The 18,507-nt window shown below is 38.3% G+C and overlaps 1 protein-coding gene across 1 annotated transcript in view; it reads right to left on the bottom strand.

Annotated features, from left to right (window-relative positions):
- Positions 1–2,030: 2,030 nt before the first annotated feature.
- The window catches only part of LOC123535139 (GATOR complex protein NPRL2-like), a 37,468-nt gene continuing 20,991 nt past the window's right edge, over positions 2,031–18,507 (bottom strand). Inside the window, exon 6 of the mRNA XM_053520487.1 lies at positions 2,031–14,618. Within this exon, the coding sequence (XP_053376462.1) occupies positions 14,551–14,618 (68 nt within the window). The 3' untranslated portion in view covers positions 2,031–14,550. The remainder of the gene's footprint in view (positions 14,619–18,507) is intronic.

Genomic DNA, 18,507 nt, shown 5'->3' with positions numbered 1-18,507 from the left:
ACAGATCCCATGAAAAGTATGGCCTCTAGAGGTCACAATGTTTTTTTATTATTTCACCTACTGACCTAGTTTTTTAAGGCACGTGAGCCAGTTTCAAACCTGACCTAGATATCATCAAGGTGAACATTCTGACCAATTTTCATGAAGATCCATTCAAGGGTATGGCCTCTAGAGAGGTCACAAGGTTTTTCTATTTCAAGACCTACTGACCTAGTTTTTGAGCGCAGTTGACCCAGTTTCGAACTTGACCTATATATCATCAAGATAAACATTCAGACCAACTTTCATACAGATCCCATGAAAAATATGGCCTCTAGAGAGGTCACGACGTTTTTTGATTATTTGACCTACTGACCTATTTTTTGATGGCACGTGACCCACTTTCGAACTTAACCTAGATATCATCAAGATGAACATTCTGACCAATTTTTATGGAGATCCATTCACAAGTATGGCCTCTAGAGAGGTCACAAGGTTTTTCTATTTTTAGACCTACTGACCTAGTTTTTGACCGCACATGGCCCTGTTTCGAACTTGACCTAGATATCATCAAGATGAACATTCAGACCAACTTTCATACAGATCCCATGAAAAATATGGCCTCAAGAGAGGTCACAAGGTTTTTCTATTATTTAACCTACTGACCTAGTTTTTGAAGGCACATGACCCACTTTCGAACTTGACCTAGATATCATCAAGGTGAACATTCTGACCAATTTTCATGAAGATCTCATGAAATATATGGCCTCTAGATAGGTCACAAGGTTTTTCTATTTTCAGACCTACTGACCTAGTTTTTGACCGCACCTGACCCAGTTTCGAACTTGGTCTAGAAATCATCAAGATGAACATTCAGACCAACTTTCATACAGATCCCATGAAAAATATGGCCTCTAGAGAGGTCACAAGGTTTTTCTATTATTTGACCTACTGACCTAGTTTTTGAAGGCACATGACCCAGTTTCGAACCTGACCTAGATATCATCAAGGTTAACGTTCTGACCAATTTTCATGAAGATCTTTTGAAATATATGGCCTCTAGAGAGGTCACAAGGTTTTTCTATTTTTAGACCTACTGACCTAGTTTTTGATGGCACGTGACCCAGTTTCAAACTTGACCTAGAAATCATCCAGGTGAACATTCTGACCAATTTTCATGAAGATCTTGTGAAATATATGGCCTCTAGAAAGGTCACAAGGTTTTTCTATTTTTAGACCTACTGACCTATTTTTTGGCCGCACGTGACCCAGTTTCGAACTTGACCTAGAATTTACCAAGATGAACATTCTGACCCATTTTCATAAATATCCCATGAAAACTGTGACCTCTAGAGATGTCACAAGGAAAAGTTTACGCACGGACACACGCACGGACGGACGACGGACGATGGACACTGCGCGATCACTTTGTGACAGGTGAGCTAAAAATGTTAACCTTTGTTGGAGTGACCCTAAAAATAATAGGGGTCTTTTCTCCATGATCCGTATAACCCTAGAGTTTGAAGGTTCTTGGTCAAATACTTCCAATATATGTTACTGATCAGAAAATGTTTCCCATGTTCTGGCCAGTGACCTTGACCTTTGACAGAATTACCCAAAACAATAGGGGTCAGCTACTCTGCATGTCCAATCATTCTATGAAGTTTCAATGTTCTGGGTCAAGTGGTTCTCATGTTATTGATTGGAAACTGTTTTCTATGTTCAGGCCCCCATGGCCTTGACCTTTGATCAAGTGACCCCTAAAAAATATTGGGGTCACCCCATGAAGTTTGGAAGTTTTAGGTCAAATGGTTCTCAAGTTTTTTAACGGAAATGAAGTGTAATGTACAGACAGACAGAACAAAAACAATAGATCTCCACCAGCGAGAGACATAAATATTTCTTAAATTGATACAATCTATTGCAGATGCCAAGTCTAAATGTGTAGATCCTACATTCTGAGACACTGGAAGTAAGTGTTTCATTTGTTGTCGATCTGCAGTGACTATGCCATTGTTGCGTTTCTTTTTATTAAACACACAAGTCTCCTGTTCAGGGTTTAATAATCTTTTATTTGTCAGATTTAGCAAATAATATTCCAACAACAGTACAAAGTTACTCATTTGAAACACAAAGTTTTCTTTTAAATCATTAACACAATTTTATCAACAACAGACCAAGTAAATGTGACCAGTGTAACACAAAGTATATCTCTCTTCTCTATAATTTTTTGAAATCAGGTTCATATACCTTTTTTAGTAAAATTATTGATGTCTTTTCACATCACAAAATTAATGACCTGTCACTATTTAAAAATACTTATCAAACAATAGACAATCTGATTAAGTATACAAGAGGGCCATGATAGGTTACATTTATAGACACTGAAAGTCAGTTTTATAAACTGTAGATATCATCCAAATTTCAAGGCTGTATCTTAACAAGAGGGTCATGATGACCCTTGACTGCTCACCTGAGTAATGTGAGCTACACTGACATGTGCAAAAAATCAGGTAAGAAAGTCAAATGTAAGTAAGCATTGAAATCTTTTCCAAGTTCTGTAAACATGTTTCAAATGTCAAACTGATGCTAAAATATTAAGAAAGTAGGTCAGTAGGTCACATTTATAGTCAATGAAGGTCAGTTTTAAGATCAGTGTGCAAAACTGTATATGCCATCCAAATTTCAAGCTGTATCTTTAACAAGAGGGCCATGATGGCCCTGTATCGCTCACCTGAGTACCATTGCTCAAAATGATATGATCAAGTTTTGACATAGAGCACATAGGCATACACACTAAATATCATCAGGATAAACATTTTCTTGTAACAGTCCCTTTTGACCTAGTCAGGGCCAATTTCCATACCGAGTTTGAAGGTCCTTGGCTCAAATGCTGCATTTTTGTACTAACATGACTATTCCTTTCCCTGGAAGTCTTAAATAACATTTAAAACCAATCTCATTAGATGCTGCTGATATATATTCATTTACATAAAATAAAGGGAGATAATTTGTCATAAATTCAGTCAAAAGTTATCTACCCTGATTGTCCGAGTCCATCTGATGGCACGAATGACATTTCAAATCAGTATCTTCATTGGTTACTTAGGTACATAAATTTTAATTTGAAACGAAGGGAGGTAATTTGACATAAAATCAGTCCACAGCTATCTACCCTGATTGCCTCAGTCCAACTAAAGACAATAATGAAATTTCAAATGAGTACTATAAATATTTACCAAGATAAATCCATTTTTATTAAAATCAGGGGAGGTAATCATGCACTGGTATACGCATGTAGAAGATACAAAGTACAAGTCTATACAACAATATATTAGTAAAGTATTCATATCGATAAATGTTAAATCAAGAGTTATCTAATATGACTATTTCTTACCATGGAAGACACAAATAACGTTTCAAACCAATCTAATTAGAAGTTGCTAATGTGTATTCATTTAGATAAAAAAATAAAGGGAGGTAATTTGTCAAAAATTCAGTCAATATGTATCTTCACTGATTGCCCAAGTCCATCTGTTGACATAAATGAAATTTCAGATCAGTATCTTCATTAGTTATGGAGATGTACCCATTTTAATTTGAAACAAAGGGAGGTAATTTGACATAAAATCAGTCCATAGTTATCTACCCTGATTGTCTCAGTCCAACTAATGACAATAATGAAATTTCAAATAAGTCCTATAAGTACTTACTGATATAAATCCATTTTGATTACAATCAGGGGAGGAAATCAGATATAAAAATAACTCTGGAACTTTTGATTGGATCTGATAGATTCGTCAAGAAATCCAAGATATATGGTTGTTGAAGATATTTTGGAAGTTTGTATCAAATCAAATCATAAATGAAGTCTCTAAATGGCTGCAAAAGCCAAAAAAGCAAATTTAGAACTTTTAAGGGGCCAGAACTCTGGATCCCATGATGGAATCTGGTCAGTTCAAGAAAGGAAACAAGATCTTGTGGTGATACAAGTTGTGTGCAAGTTTGGTTAAAATCAAGTCATAAATGAAGATGCTATTGTGCAAATAAGGTCAAAATAGCTAATTTTGGCCCTTTCTGGGACCATAACTCTGGAACCCATAAGGGATCAAACAAGTTCAAGAAAGGAACCGAGATCTTATGGTGATACAAGTTGTGTGCAAGTTTGGTAAAAATAAAATCGTAAATAAAGCTGCTATTGTGCAGACAAGGTCAAAATAGCTAATTTTGGCCCTTTCAGGGGCCATAACTCTGAAACCCATAATGGGATCTGGCCAGTTCAAGAAAGGAACCGAGATGTTATGGTGATACAAGTTGTGTGCAAGTTTGGTTAAAATAAAATCATAAATGAAACCTCTATCGTGCAGACAAGAAATTGTTGATGCACGCACGCACTGACGACGGACGACGGATGAAGGGTGATCACAAAAGCTCACCTTGTCACTATGTCACAGGTGAGCTAAAAACAATAAAGTAGGTCAGTAGATCACAGTTAGGTGACTCCTAATTACTTGGGTTCATCAGGTAATTATGATTTCACAGTATAGGAAATACGATTTGATAGTTTTTGAAGTATTTTTTCCTATATAACTCATATTAAAAATGACCCGTGGGGCGGGGCCTCTTTTCACCTAAGGGCTATAATTTGAATAACATTGTTAGAGGTCCACTACACAATGCTACATACCAAATATCAAAGGCCTAGGCCTTGAACTTTCAGACAAGAAGATTTTTAAACATTTAAGTATGTAATTTAACTTGGGACCCCCAGGACAGGGCCTCTTTTCACCTCTGAGGCATAATTTGAACAATTTTGGTAGGACCACAAGGCAATGTTACGTACCAAATATCAAAAGCCTAGTCCTTGCAGTTTTTGGCAAAAAGATTTTAAAGTTTTTTCTCCAAAGTAAGTCTACGTAAACTTTGATCTCCCTGGGTGGGGCCTCTTTTCAACTTGGGGGACATAATTTGATCAATCCTGGTAGAGGACCACCAGGCAATTCAACATACCAAATATCAAAAGCCTAGGCCTTGCACTTTCAGACAAGAAGAATTTTAAAGCTTTTTCCTATATAATTTTATGTAAAACTTGCGACACCTGGGACACAGCCTCTTTTCATCCAAGGGTAATAATTTGAACAATCTTGGTAGAGGACCACAAGGCAATGCTACATACCAAATACCAAAGGCCTAGGTCTTGTGGTTTCAGAAAAGATGATTTTTAAAGTTTTTCCCTATAAAAGTCTATGTTAAACTTGGGACCTCAGGGCAGGGCCTCTATTCAACCCAGGATAACAATTTGAACAATCTTAGTAGAGGACCACAAGGCAATGTCACATACCAAATATCATAGGCCTAGGTCATGTGGTTTCAGACAAGAAGATTTTTAAAGTTTTCCCCTAGTAAATAAGTCTATGTAAAATTTAGGACCCCCAGGGCGGTGCCTCTTTTCACCAAAGGGACATAATTTGAACAATCTTTATAGAGGACCATTAGATGATGCCACATGCCAAATATCAACTTGAAGGCTATACGCCTTGCAGTTTTGGACAAGAAGATTGTGGAATTCAATTCTTTGAATAATTTTGAAAAGGGGCCACCCAAGGATCATTCCTGTGATGTCTGGTGTAAATCTGCCCAGTGGTATTCAAGAAGATCTTTTTAGAAAATGTTGACGAAAGAACAAAACACCAGCATGACGCATGACACACAACGAACATTGAGCGGTCACAAAAGCCACCATGAGCTTTTGGCTCATATGAGCTAAAACATAAGAAGTAGGTCAGTAGGTCAAGGTCAAGTGACCCCTTATCACTTGGGATCATCAGGTAATTCTAATTAAAACAGTCTAGGAAATATGATCTGATCCGATATTTTTAAGTATTTTTTTCCTATATAACTCACATAACAAGTGACCCCATGACAGGGTCTCTTTTCACCCTAGGGGCATATTTTGAACACTCTTGTTAAAGATCAACTAAGCAATGCAACATACCAAATATCAACAGGAGGACCATGATGGTCCTGAATCGCTCACCTTTTCCCACATGACCCAGTTTTGAGTATGACATTGTTTTTTCTATTATTTGACATAGTGACCTAGTTTTTGAGCTCATGTGATCCAGTTTTGAACTTGACCTAGATATTATCAAGATAAAAATTCTGACCAATTTTCATGAAGATCCATTGAAAAATATGGCCTCTAGAGAGGTCACAAGGTTTTTCTATTATTTGACCTATTAACCTAGTTTTCGAAGGTACGTGACCCTGTTTTCAACTTTACCTAGATATTATCAAGGTTAACAGTCTCACTAATTTTCATGAAGATCTCATGAAAAATATGGTCTCTAGAGAGGTCACAAGGTTTTTCTATTTTTATACCTACTGACCTAGTTTTTGACCGCATGTGACCCAGTTTTGAAACTGACCTAGATATCATCAAGGTGAACATTCAGATCAATTTTCATGAAGATCCATTGAAAAATATGGCCTCTAGAGAGGTCAAAATATTTTAATAATTTTAGACCTACTGACCTAGTTTTTGACCGCAGTTGACCCAGTTTCAAACTTGACCTAGATATCATCAAGATGAACATTCAGACCAACTTTCATACAGATTCCATGAAAAATATGGCCTCTAGGGAGGTCGCAAGGTTTTTTTATTATTTGACCTACTGACCTAGTTTTTTAAGGCACGAGACCCAGTTTCAAACTTGACCTAGATATCATCACGGTGAACATTCTGACCAATTTTCATGAAGATCCATTCAAGGGTATGGCCTCAACGTTTTTTCATTATTTGACCTACTGACCTACTTTTTGACGGCACGTGACCCACTTTCGAACTTGACCTAGATATCATCAAGATGAACATTCTGACCAATTTTTTTGGAGATCCATTCACAAGTATGGCCTATAGAGAGGTCACAAGGTTTTTCTATTTTTAGACCTACTGACCTAGTTTTTGACTGCACATGACCCTGTTTCGAACTTGACCTAGACATCACCAAGATGAACATTCAGACCAACTTTCATACAGATCCTATGAAAAATATGACCTTTAGAGAGGTCACAAGGTTTTTCTATTATTTGACCTACTGACCTAGTTTTTGATGGCACGTGACCCACTTTCGAACTTGACCTAGATATCATCAAGATGAACATTCAGACCAACTCTCATACAGATCCCATGAAAAATATGGCCTCTACATAGGTCACAAGGTTTTTCTATTATTTGACCTACTGACCTAGTTTTTGAAGGCACATGACCCACTTTCGAACTTGACCTAGATATCATCAAGGTGAACATTCTGACTAACTTTCATGAAGATCTCATGAAATATATGGCCTCTAGAGAGGTCACAAGGTTTTTCTATTTTTAGACCTACTGACCTAGTTTTTGACCGCACGTGACCCAGTTTCGAACTTGACCTAGATATCATCAAGATGAACATTCAGACCAACTTTCATACAGATCCCATAAAAAATATGGCCTTTAGAGAGGTCACAATGTTTTTCTATTATTTGACCTACTGACCTAGTTTTTGATGGCACGTGACCCAGTTTCGAACTTGACCTAGATATCATCAATGTGAACGTTCTGACCAATTTTCATGAAGAAATTTTGAAATATATGGCCTCTAGAGAGGTCACAAGGTTTTTCTATTTTTAGACCTACTGACCTAGTTTTTGACCGCACGTGACCCAGTTTCGAACTTGTCCTAGATATCATCAAGGTGAACATTCTGACCAATTTTCATAAAGATCCCACAAAAAATGTGATCTCTAGAGTGGTCACAAGCAAAAGTTTACGGACGGACGGACGGACGCACGGACGGACGGACGACGGACGCTGCGTGATCACAAAAGCTCACCTTGTCACTATGTGACAGGTGAGCTAAAAACCTGGGCCTTCCAGTTTCAGACAAGAAGATACTTAAAGTTTTTCCTATACAAGTCTATATAAACCATGTGACCTTGGCCTGGGCAGGGCCATATTTGACCCTAGGGGGATATTTTGAACAATATTGGTAGAGGACCACTAGATGATGCTACATACAAAATATCAAAGCCCTAAGCCCTGTGATTTAAGACGAGAAGATTTTCAAAGTTTTTCCCTATATAAGTCTATATTAAGCATGTGACCACTGGGGCGGGCCATATTTGACCCTACGGGGATAATTTGAACAAACTTGGTAGAGGACTATTAAATGATGCTACATACCAAATATCAAAGCACCAGGCCCTCAGGTTTTGGACAGGAATATTCTTTAAGTTTTTCCCTATATAAGTCTATATTAACCGTGTGACCCCTGTGGCAGGCCATATTTAACCCTAGGGGTATAATTTGAACAATCTTAGTAGAGGTCAACTAGATGATGTCACATACAAAATATCAAAGCCCTACGCCAAGCAGGTTTGGACAAGAAGAATTTCAAAGTTTTTCCCTATACAAGGCTATATAAACCATGTAAACCCTGGGGCGGGGCCACATTTGACCCTAGCGGGATAATTCGAACAAACGTAGTAGAGGACCACTAGATGATTCTACATACCAAATATCAAAGCCCTAGGACCTGTGGTTTTGGAGAACAAGATTTTCAAGGTTTTCTCTATATAAGTCTATGTAAACCATGTGACCCACAGGGCGGGGCCATATTTGACCCTAGAGGGAAAATTTGAATAATCTTGGTAGAGCACCACTATATGATGCTACATTCCAAATATAAAAGCTGTATGATCTGTGGTTTTGGACAAGAATATTTTTAAAGATTTTTTTCTTTCAGTTGCCATGGCAACCAGAGTTCTACATGGAATTCAATTCTTTTCATTAATTCTTAAAGAAGACCATCCAAGGAACATCCCTGTGAAGTTTCATAACAAGAGGGCCATGAAGGCCCTGTATCGCTCACCTGACCTATTGACCTAAAGATCATCAAGATTAACATTCTGACCAAGTTTCATTAAGATATGGTCATAAATGTGGCCTCTAGAGTGTTAACAAGCTTTTCCTTTGATTTGACCTGGTGACCTAGTTTTTGACCCCACCTGACCCAGATTTAAACTTGACCTAAAGATCATCAACATTAACATTCTGACCAAGTTTCATTAAGATACGGTCATAAATGTGGCTTACACAGTGTTAACTAGCTTTTCCTTTGATTTGACCTGGTGACCTAGTTTTTGACCCCACCTGACCCAGATTTAAAGTTGGCCTAAAGATCATCAAGATTAACATTCCGACCAAGTTTCATTAAGATATGGTCATTAATGTGGCCTCTAAAGTGCTAACTAACTTTTCCTTTGATTTGACCAAGTGACCTAGTTTTTGACCCCACATGATGCACATTCGATCTTGACCTAAAGATCATCAAGATTAACATTCTGACTAAGTTTCATGACAATAAAGTCATAAATGTGGCCTCTAGAGTGTTAACAAGCTTTTCCTTTGATCTGACCAAGTGACCTAGTTTTTGACCCCCACCTGACCAAGATTTGATCCTGATCTCAAGATTAACATTCTGACCAAGTTTTATTAAGATATGGTCATAAATGTGACCTTTAGAGTGTTAACTAGCTTTTCTTTTGATTTGACCTGGTGACCTAGTTTTTGACCCCACATGAGCCAGATTCAAACTGGACCTAAAGATTATCAAGATTAACATTCTGACCAAGTTTCATGAAGATACAGTCATAAATGTGGCCTCTTCGGTGTTAACAACCTTTCACCTTTGAATTGACCTGGTGACCTAGTTTTTGACCCCAGATGACCCAATATCAAAATCGTCCAAAGTTTTATTGAGGGTAACATTCTGACCAAGTTTCATTAAGATTGGGCCAAAATTGTGACCTCTAGAGTGTTAACAAGCTTTTCCTTTGGTTTGACCTGGTGACCTAGTTTTTTAACCCAGATGACCCAATATCAAACTCATCCAAGATTTTATTGAGGTAACATTCTGACCAAGTTTCATTAAGATTGGGCCAAAATTGTGACCTCCAGAGTGTCAAAAAGCTTTTCCTTTGATCTGACCTGGTGACCTAGTTTTGACCACAGATGACCCAATATCGAACTTGTCCAAGATTTTATTGAGGGTAACATTCTGACCAAGTTTCATTACGGTTGGGCCAAAATTGTGACCTCTAGAGTGTTAACAGTCAAATTGTTGACTCAGGTGAGCTAAAAATTAGCAAGGTGGTTAAGGAGGAGATGCTGTTTAAAGGAAAGTACTGCCGGACGCCGGACGGTGAGCAATCACAACAGCTCACCTTGAGCACTTTGTGCTCTGGTGAGCTAAAAGCATACCAGTCCTTCAAGTCTCACATTTTCCTTACCATCAAAGTGCATGAACGACATTGCAAAACACCTTTGTATTTTATGCTGGCTGGAATGACATTGAATCATCAACAGTAAACATAGATTGCAAGTACCTTTGAGGAAACTGATTTAATGCTGCTAAAGCAATTAAAAACTAGAGTTGTCACAAGAGTGACAAATTATATCCCCACAATATGGTCTTGTCACAGAACTAAGCCAATGTCAAAGCCGAACTTGCATGACCTTTGACCTACTGACCACAAAATCAACAGAGGTCATCTGCTAGTTATGACCAACCTCCCTATGAAGTTTCATGATCCTCCGCCCAAGTGTTCTCAAGTTATTGTCCGTAAAAGGTTTAAAAGACCTCTGACCTTTGGAACTCAAAATCAATATGGGTCATCTGCCTGACATGACCAACCTCCAGATTAAGTTTCCTGATCCTAGTCCCAAGCATTCTCAAGTTATTGTCCGAAAACTGTTTAAATGTTCCGGGTCACTGTCACCTTGACCTGTGACCTACTGACCTCAAAATCATTAGGGGTCATCTGCTAGTCATAACCAACCTCCCTATCAATTGTCATGATCCTAGGCCCAAGCATTCTTAAGTTATCATCCGGAAACCGTTTAAATGTTCCAAGTCACTGTGACCTTGACCTTTGACCTACTGACCTCAAAGTAGAACTTGACCTGTATTTCATGATGTTACACCTGTGTACTAAAATTTATGATCCTTGGCCCAAGCGTTCTCAAGTTATCATCTGGAAACCATTTAACTGTTCTGAGTCACTGTGACCTTGACCTTTGATCTACAGACCTCAAAGTTGAACTTGACCTGCATTTCATGATGTTACACCTGTGTACCAAAATTTATGACCCTAGGCCCAAGCATTCTCAAGTTATCATCCGGAAATCATATTACTGTTCCGAGTCCCTGTGACCTTGACCTTTGACCTACAGACCTCAAAGTCGAACTTATCCTGCATTTCATGATGTTACACCTGTGTACCAAAATTTATGATCCTACGCCCAAGCGTTCTCAAGCTATCATCCGGAAACCATTTAACTGTTCCGAGTCCCTGTGACCTTGACCTTTGACCTACAGACCTCAAAGTCGAACCTGACCTGCATTTCAAGATGTTACATCTGTGTACCAAAATTTGTGATCCTAGGCCCAAGCGTTCTCAAGTTATCATCCGGAAACCGCTTAACTGTTCAGGGTCACTGTGACCTTGACCTTTGACCTACTGACCCCAAATTCGAACTTGACCTGTATTTTCTGATGTTACACCTGTGTACCAAACATTATTTCAATTGGTCAATCCTTTCTTGAGTTATCATCCGGAAACCATGCAAAACCAACGGACCGACCGACCGCCAAGCTCACTCCTATATACCCCCCCAAACTTTGTTTTGTGGGGGTATAATTACACAAGTTTTTGTTGGTGAGCTGTTCACTTGTACAATGCCATGAAAACTGACAAATGGGCTATACAAGTAAAGCAGGTTAAATAACTTTTTTTTTCTGATAGTGATTTGTACAGACAACTACGCATGGATACCAACAATGAGCTCTCAGACTGTGAGATTAGGTGGCACAATGGTTCTGTAATGGTTTATAGAAAAACATTCATATCATAATACATACAGCTACAAACTACTTCCTCTAGTTTACTGGAAGTTAACATATTGTATTGAAACATAAACAAGTATTTAATCATCAGGTAAGACAGTATAGTAGTGGGAACTCCAGTCATCTGCCATGATCAGCACTGGAATACTTTTTAACCTTTAGCCGGGGGGGGGGAAATGATTTTGCCTTTGCGAACAGTGCAGACCAAGATCAGCCTGCACATCCATGCAGTCTGATCATGGTCTACACTGTTCGCTATTGAGTCAGTAAATTTTTAGGGAAGTCCCCTTTAAATAACAAGAGGACCATGATGGTCCTGAATCGCTCACCTCTTCCCACATGACCCAGTTTTGAGTATGACGTCGTTTTTTTCTATTATTTGACATAGTGACCTAGTTCTTGAGCTCATGTGACCCAGTTTTGAACTTGACCTAGATATTATCAAGATAAAAATTCTGACCAATTTTCATGAAGGTCCATTGAAAAATATGGTCTCTAGAGAGGTCACAAGGTTTTTCTATTATTTGACCTGTTGACCTAGTTTTTGAAGGTATGTGACCCTGTCTTGAATTTTAACTACATATCATCAAGGTGAACATTCTCACTAATTTTCATGAAGATCTCATGAAAAATATGGCCTCACAAGGTTTTTCTATTTTTCTTTTTTTCTATTTTTATACCTACTGGCCTAGTTTTTGACCGCACGTGACCCAGTTTCGAAACTGACCTAGATATCATCAAGGTGAACATTCAGATCAATTTTCATGAAGATCCATTGAAAAATATGGCCTCTAGAGAGGTCAAAAGATTTTTCTAATTTTAGATCTACTGACCTAGTTTTTGACCGCAGTTGACCCAGTTTCAAACTTGACCTAGATATCATCAAGATGAACATTCAGACCAATTTTCATACAGATCCCATAGAAAGTATGGCCTCTAGAGAGGTCACAAGGTTTTTTTTTATTATTTGACCTACTGACCTAGTTTTTTAAGGCACGTGACCCAGTTTCAAACCTGACCTAGATATCATCAAGGTGAACATTCTGACCAATTTTCATGAAGATCCATTCAAGGGCATGGCCTCCAGAGAGGTCACAAGGTTTTTCTATTTCAAGACCTACTGACCTAGTTTTTGATCGCAGTTGACCCAGTTTCAAACTTGACCTATATATCATCAAGATAAACATTCAGACCAACTTTCATACAGATCCCATGAAAAATATGGCCTCTAGAGAGGTCACAACGTTTTTTCATTATTTGACCTACTGACCTACTTTTTGATGGCACGTTACCCACTTTCCAACTTGACCTAGATATCATCAAGATGAACATTCTGACCAATTTTTTTGGAGATCCATTCACAAGTATGGCCTCTAGAGAGGCCACAAGGTTTTTCTATTTTTAGACCTACTGACCTAGTTTTTGACTGCACATGACCCTGTTTCGAACTTGATCTAGATATCATCAAGATGAACATTCAGACCAACTTTCATACAGATCCCATGAAAAATATGGCCTTTAGAGAGGTCACAAGGTTTTCCTATTATTTGACCTACTGACCTAGTTCTTGAAGGCACGTGACCCACTTTCAAACTTGACCTAGATAACATCAAGATGAACATTCAGACCAATTTTCATACAGATCCCATGAAAAATATGGCCTCTAGATAGGTCACAAGGTTTTTCTATTATTTGACCTACTGACCTAGTTTTTGAAGGCACGTGACCCACTTTCGAACTTGACCTAGATATCATCAAGGTGAACATTCTGACCAATTTTCATGAAGATCTCATGAAATATATGGCCTCTAGAGAGGTCACAAGGTTTTTCTATTTTTAGACCTACTGACCTAGTTTTTGATGGCATGTGACCAAGTTTCGAACTTGACCTAGATATCATCAAGATGAACATTCTGACCAACTTTCATGAAGATCCCACGAAAAATGTGACCTCAAGAGTGGTCACAAACAAAAGTTTACGGATAGACAGACGACAGACGCTGCGTGATCACAAAAGCTCACCTTGTCACTATGTGACAGGTGAGCTAAAAATTTGGCAGGGTAAGGTTTAATAATTGTTCTCTTGAAAAGAAATGTTTACATTGATTTATAGATGCATTTTTCAGATACAACAATCATTCATTTATGTTCTGGTCAAACTGAATTTGGGGAATTCTGTCTTACAGTTCCAGAAAATATGTTCCCCGACTTCATTAGCAGCAGACACTTCATGAAGTAAAAAGTAGTCCCTGCAACATCTAGCAAAATCAAACAATGACCTATGTCTGACAGCATAACTGAGAAAAATCTTGTTCTTTTTTTATCATCTTTCAATTGGACTTTCTTTTGGAAATCACCCTTGAACATCTTAACTATTTAATTAACTATACACTTAACTATTTAAATGACAGACTTTTTCTGAAATAAACAATTGGTCTCTTTTTTTTCCAAATGTCACTAAACATCAAATATAACAGGTAGCTGACCTGCCTCTACTCCTGTGCAGATCAAGTCCCTTTAATACTGTTGCCACCAGCTGCAAAATATCACAGACTATGACTGTATAAAATTCTTAACTGTCCTGTGCTTGGCAATGTTTTAATATAGGTGAGCATAAACTATGTCACTTCCAACAGACAACAACACTAGGGTCATTTTCAATAATCTCATCCAATTCTTTATAGTTTAAACCTGAAAAATATACAGAAAGAATAGTGAAAGACAATACAACTACAACTACATCAAGAAACAGAAGAAATTAAAGGTGAAAAACCAACAAGAGGGAATTTTCCAATATTTTCATAGAGAGAAAAAGTTACAACTCCCCCTGAAGGCCATTTTTTTGACAAATCAAAACAATGAGTTGTTTGATAAACGTATATGCCCCCCACCCCCATAGCCTTAGATGTTAAATAATTTCACCCTAAGTGACCTAGACCTTTGATCCAGTGACCAGAAATTGATAAAGGTCATCCACTAAATGAGACCAACCAACCTATGAAAACTGAAGTATATAGGTCAAACAGATCTTATCATATATTGCTTTAAAATGGATTTGACCTTAACTGACATTGACTTTTGACCCCAAGACCCAGAAATTATTAGGAGACTAAACATCCAATAAAATATGAAGGCTTAAGGTTAAATAGTTCTCAAGATAACAAGTGAATGAAGTATTGCCATGCAATACAAAGTCCCCTACTGGAAGGCACCTAATTTTCTCTACTGCAGTATAACATAATGAACTGATATCTGTCAATGATGTATAAACAATATTGTACTATATATACAATATGTTATAACAAAACACTTGGATTAAAATTTATATATATAAAAACCTACAGTTGTTTTCATATTGAATTTTTTTGGCTGATTATAAAAATGTTATCATGTAAGTTATTTATAGTAACAACAAAGGGAAATTAATCTTTTAAAAAAAAAAAAAAAAAAAAAATCTATATAATACAAGTCCACAAGAAACTCTTTACCAGGTAGAGATAGGTCAAAATACACCTAAAAATTGGATGTAACATGCATGCTGTACCACAGAAAAGTGGTCTCGATTTTTGTCTACCGCCAGTAATAAAAAAGTTACAATAAAATCTATTTCTAGTAACAACAAAGGGACGTAATTCTAAAAACAAGGGTGCCTCATGGTGGTGAACATTTGGTCCAAGTTACATCAAAATCCCTCCATGCATGAAGAAGAAATGTCCCGTACAAAGTCATTCTTGAATTTGACCTTTGACCTCTAAATATGACCTTGACCTTAGACCTAGGGACCTGGTTCTTGCGCATGACATGTTGTCTCATCCAGGGGAATATTTGTGCCAACTGATATCTAAATCCTGCTTTGCATGACAAAGTTATAGACCGGACAGGAAAAAAATCCTCTTGACCTTTGATCTCAAAGTGTGACCTTGACATTTAAGCTAGGGTATTGGGTGTTGCGCATGACAAGTCGTCTCATCATGGGAAACATTTATGCCAAGTAATATTGTAATCCCTTGATGGATGACAGAGTTCTGGATCGGACAGGGCAAAAACCTTATTGACCTTTGACCTCCAATTGTGACCTTGACCTTTGAGCTAAGGGTCTGGGCTTTGCGCATGACATGTTGTCTCATCATGGGGAACATTTGTGCCAAGTAATATTAAAACCCCTTCATGGATGGCAGAGTTATGGACGGGACAGGAAAAAAACTCTGTTGACCTTTGACCCCCAATTGTGACCTTGACCTTTGAGCTAGGGGTCTGGGATTTGCGCATGACACGTCGTCTCATCATGGGGAACACTTGTGCTAAGTGATATTAAAATTCCTTAATGAATGTCAGAGTTATGGACCGGACACGAAACAGACCCTGTTCATGCTATGTTAACATTTGACTGCTAAGTGTGACCTTGACCTTTGAGCTAGGGGTCTGAAAGTTGTGCATGACACATCGTCTTATTATGAGGTACATTTCTGCCAAGTAATATTAGAATCCCTTCATAGATGGGAAAGTTATGGACCGGACAGGAGAAAGGCCTTGTTGACCTTTGACCTCCAATTGTGACCTTGACCTTTAAGCTAGGGGTCCAGGTTTTGCGCATGACACGTCGTCTCCTCATGGGGAACATTTGTGCCAAGTAATATTAAAATATCTTCATGGATGGGAGAGTTATGGACCGGACAGGAAAAAAGCCCTGTTGACCTTTGACCTCCAATTGTGACCTTGACCTTTGAGCTAGGGGTCCGGGATTTGCGCATGACACATCATCTCATCATGGGGAACATTTGTGCCAAGTAATACTAAAACCCCTTCAAGGATGGGAGAGTTGTGGACCGGACAGGAAAAAAGCCCTGTTGACCTTTGACCTCCAACTGTGACCTTGACCTTTGAGCTAGAGGTCCGGGTTTTGTGCATGACACGTCGTCTCATCATGGGGAACATTTGTGCCAAGTAATATTAAAATCCCTTCATGGATGGCAGAGTTATGGACCGGACATGAAATTGCGGATGGACGGACGGACAGACGAACGGACGGACAGACGGACGGACGGAATGACGGAAAAGTGCATTCCTATAGTCCCCGAAACTGGTTTTCAACCAGTAGGGGACTAATAATCAGAAATGGATTTTACCAATAAGGACCTTGTAACCTTAACCTTTGACCAAAGTGACCCCAAAAATTAATAGGGGTTATGTAATGTCATGATCAACCTCGTTTCTTGATCCTAGGCCTAAGCGTTTTCAAGTTATCATCTGGATATTATTTAACTGTTACGGGTCACTGTGACCTTGACCTACTGATCTCAAAATCAATAGGGGTCATCTGTTGGTCATGATATCATCTGGAAACAGTTTAATGGTTACAGGTCACTGTGACCTCAGGTGTTATTTGCTGGTCATGACCAACCTTCCTATCAACTTTCATGATCCTAGGCCCAAGTGTTCTCAAATGATCTTCCAGAAATGGTTTAACTGTTCCAAGTCATTGCAACCTTGACCCTTGACCTACTGACCTCAAAGACAAACCTGACCTGTACTTTATGATGTTACACCTGTGTACCAAAAATTATGATCCTAAGCCCTAGCATTCTCAAGTTATCATCCTGACACTGTTTAACTGTTCTGGGTTACTGTGGCCTTAACCTTTGACCTACTAACCTCAAAGTCAAACCTGACCTGTATTTTATGATGTTACAACTGCGTACAAAAAATCATTTAAATCGGCCAAGCCTTTCATGAGTTATTGTCTGATAGACTGACCGACGAACCGACAAGCCCACTCCTATATATCCCCCAAACTTTGTTTGTGGGGGTATAATAATTTGAACAAGCTTGGTAGAAGGTCATACAATGACCATTTGTATGAAATTATTTTAAAATTAGACCAGCAGTTTCATACAAGGAGATTTTAAAGTTTTCACTATATACATAGAGGGGAAGTGACCAAACCCTCTGGTGGCCATGTTATTCAATAAATCAGAATAATTTGAAAGATCTTGGTATAGGATCATACAAGGAACATTTCTTGTAAATCATTTTAAAATCGGGCCACCAATTTCACTCAAAAATATTTTTAAACTTTCCACTATATACATACAGGGATAAGTGGCCATGCCCGCTGGTGGCCATATTTTATATTTTTTTGATGAATTGGAATAATCTGAATAATCTTGGTAGGTGACAAAAGGACCCTTTAACCTTTAGCCTGCTGCTGGCAACTGATCCTGCCTTTGCGACCAGTGCAAACCAAGATCAGCCTGCACATCCGTGCAGTCTGATCATGGTCTGCACTGTTCGCCATTCAGTTACTAAATTTTCAGTTAACACCCCTTCAAATAATAAATGGTATTGCCCAAATTGAATGATGGACTAGTCAATTATAGAAATTTAGCAGGGTAAAGGTTAAAGAAATTTGGTAGAGGACCACCTAAGGAACATCCTGACCAAGTTTCCTCCATTCAGTGGTTTTGGAGAAGATGTCGTTTCACTGAATTGTTAATGACTGACGGACGGACACAGCTTGATCACAATAGCTCAACATGAGCACTTCATGCTCAGCGGAGCTATAAACAAGAGCTGTCCGTTA

This window comes from Mercenaria mercenaria, chromosome 12 (assembly GCF_021730395.1).
Source record: "Mercenaria mercenaria strain notata chromosome 12, MADL_Memer_1, whole genome shotgun sequence".
In the NCBI taxonomy this organism is placed as follows: domain Eukaryota; kingdom Metazoa; phylum Mollusca; class Bivalvia; order Venerida; family Veneridae; genus Mercenaria; species Mercenaria mercenaria.
This window is presented reverse-complemented; position numbering and strand designations above follow the sequence as displayed.